Below are 2,284 nucleotides of genomic sequence, written 5' to 3'. Positions count from 1 at the left end.
GCGAAGAAAACGATGGCCTGTGGGTGCGATCGCTTACATCTGTCCTAAAACGCTCGGTCGCCAAGCAAGCCGTTGAGGCGTTTTGGTGATTAGGGTAGTGCAGCGCTCGATCCGAAAGAGCAAAGGGGCAAAGAGGTGTCAAGCGTCAAAGGCTAACGGTGGAAAGGGCACGCGGTCCAAGCAGGAGTGTGGACACGGCTCGCTTGGTTGCTCGATGGCTTGTGGATGCAAAAAAAAAGTTGGCATTGCGTGGTAGAGGGGATTCTAGCGACGGGGGTTGCCGACGTGGCCCCATCCGGGCGCGTTGGATTCCACATTGTGCTGCCAGCGCGAGATGAGGCTCGAAACACCACTGAAGCGGTCCGTCTCACCATCGTCGCCCGACGACGAGGTGGCAGTGTGAAGCGAAGTGGACGCCGGTGGCAGCGCCGTGTTTTTCACCACGGAAGAGTGCAGTGCCGCCGCAGAGAGTGCTGCTTCGCGCTCCCACGGCTTCATCCCACCGCCAACGCCCGAGTCGCGCGAGAAGGCGCGGTGGGTGCCCGAATCGCGGCTGCTTCCGACGCCACCCAGCTTGGCGTCGGCACCCGCTCCATCGACTCCGACCTTGACGCCGCCAGCTTTGTTGCTCGACGCGGACCACCTCGCCAGCCCCTCGCCCTTTTTGGGCCGGATGGGTGTCGGCCGTCGAGGCTCCACCGACGGGGCGGTAAACTGATGCGAGCGCTGCGCCACAATGCTCGCCGGTCTCGGGGGCGGAGCCGCGTCGGCCACATCGAGCGACGCCATGCGCGGCGCAACATCGTCGATGGGCGACGTGGCCACATCCACCAGCTTTTCGGGACCGGCACGCATGGGCTGCGCGAGCTTGTGCATCTCGTCGTCGTCGTCGTCGTCCCATGCAGGCGCCTTGACTTTGGCAGGTGGTATTACTGGGCTCGCCTCTTCGTCGTCGTCGGCGGCGGCGGCGGCAGCGGCGACGGGAGGGGTGGCAGCGGGAGGGGTGGCAGCGTCCGAGGGACCACGCAGCAGCTCTTCCAGCTGGTGCTGCGCGCTGAGCGCAGCCGCATCGAGCTGCTCGGCTGCACTCGCGTCGGTAATGTCGCCGCCGGGCGACAGCGGACCTGCGTGTGCGCTCGACGGCGAGATCAAGCGCTCGGCTGCAGTCGGCGAGTCCACGGCGTCCACCAGCCACGATGGCGCCTTGACGCGCCCAGGTACGATGCGCGGCCGCTCGGGCTTGGCAGGTGCAGCTGTGTCCGATGCGGATGGTGCGGATGCAGTCAAGGAAGATGGTCGGTCCGCACCGAGTCGAGGTGGAAGCTCGGGTCGCTGGGCACTCGCCTCCTCCGGCTCTGCGACGTCGTCGTCAGACGACTGCTCGTCGTGCTCGATCTCCTGCCCGTCCACATCGCCCCGCTGTTCGGGCGCGCGCAGCGGCGTGGCGATGATCTTTGGCTTGGCTTCGGGCGGCGTGCGCTTTTCGTCGTCGTCGGACGCATCGCCAGTGAGCCAGTCCCTCGAGGCGGGCGTCTTGCGCAGCACCGGTGCGCTCGACGGCAGATCGGGCTTCTTGGACAGCTGGTCGTGCGCAAGCACCGACGGCTGCCACCGCTTCGACACGCTCCCCGAGCGCGCCTTGGTCGCGTCGCCTGACGAAAACGCCGAGATGGTGGCGGATTTGCTCAGCGGTGCACGCCCGGAGCCGGGACGCTGCGGCTCAAACGGCTTCTCGAATCGGCCCGCCATCGCCCCGACACTGGCACGATTCGCAAGCCCGGGAACGCTGACGCGAGGTGCAGTGCTGGCCGTATCGGCAGGAGCGCCGCTGCTGGGCGATGCAAAGCGAGCGTCGAGATCAGCAAGGCTCGGGAAGCGGTCGGTGAGCTCGTCGCGCGGCGATGCCTTTGACGCCGCACCATCCATCGGGCTCGCTTTGGACGGTGGCAGCGGCGAGGCAGCGGGGCTTGGCGCCACGCTGAAGCCCGGCAGCGCAGGACTGTGGCGCAGCGGCGAAGGCGCGGGTGAAGGCGCATCGGACGCAGCGCGAAGCAGGTTCTTGTCGATCGCGCGTTCGCCCGTCGCATTGCCACTGCCCGTCGCATTGCCACTGCCTTCGGGTGACACGCTCGGCGGCGTCGGCCGCTTGGGCAGGTTCGGCGGGCTCGACACGGTTGCAGCCGGCGCGAAAGAATCGCCAAAGCCCTCGATCAGAGGTCCGACTTTGGGCGGCTGCGCCTTGGGCTCGGGGACGCTCCACTTTGCGCTGCCGTTGGGCGCAGCG

At 67.3% G+C, this 2,284-nt stretch overlaps 1 protein-coding gene across 1 annotated transcript; it reads right to left on the bottom strand.

Moving 5' to 3' along the window:
* Positions 1–264: 264 nt before the first annotated feature.
* PAN0_152c6814 (uncharacterized protein) lies at positions 265–2,284 on the bottom strand (the record flags this gene model as incomplete). Its single annotated transcript, XM_014797768.1, has 1 exon — positions 265–2,284. A coding segment is annotated over one exon (2,020 nt), but the record flags the coding sequence as incomplete, so codon positions are not given.

Source organism: Moesziomyces antarcticus (genome assembly GCF_000747765.1).
Source record: "Moesziomyces antarcticus DNA, scaffold: scaffold_v10152, strain JCM 10317, whole genome shotgun sequence".
NCBI classification, from domain to species: Eukaryota; Fungi; Basidiomycota; class Ustilaginomycetes; order Ustilaginales; family Ustilaginaceae; genus Moesziomyces; species Moesziomyces antarcticus.
Note: the sequence above shows the minus strand (reverse complement) of the source record. Positions and strands in the feature narration are given on the sequence as shown.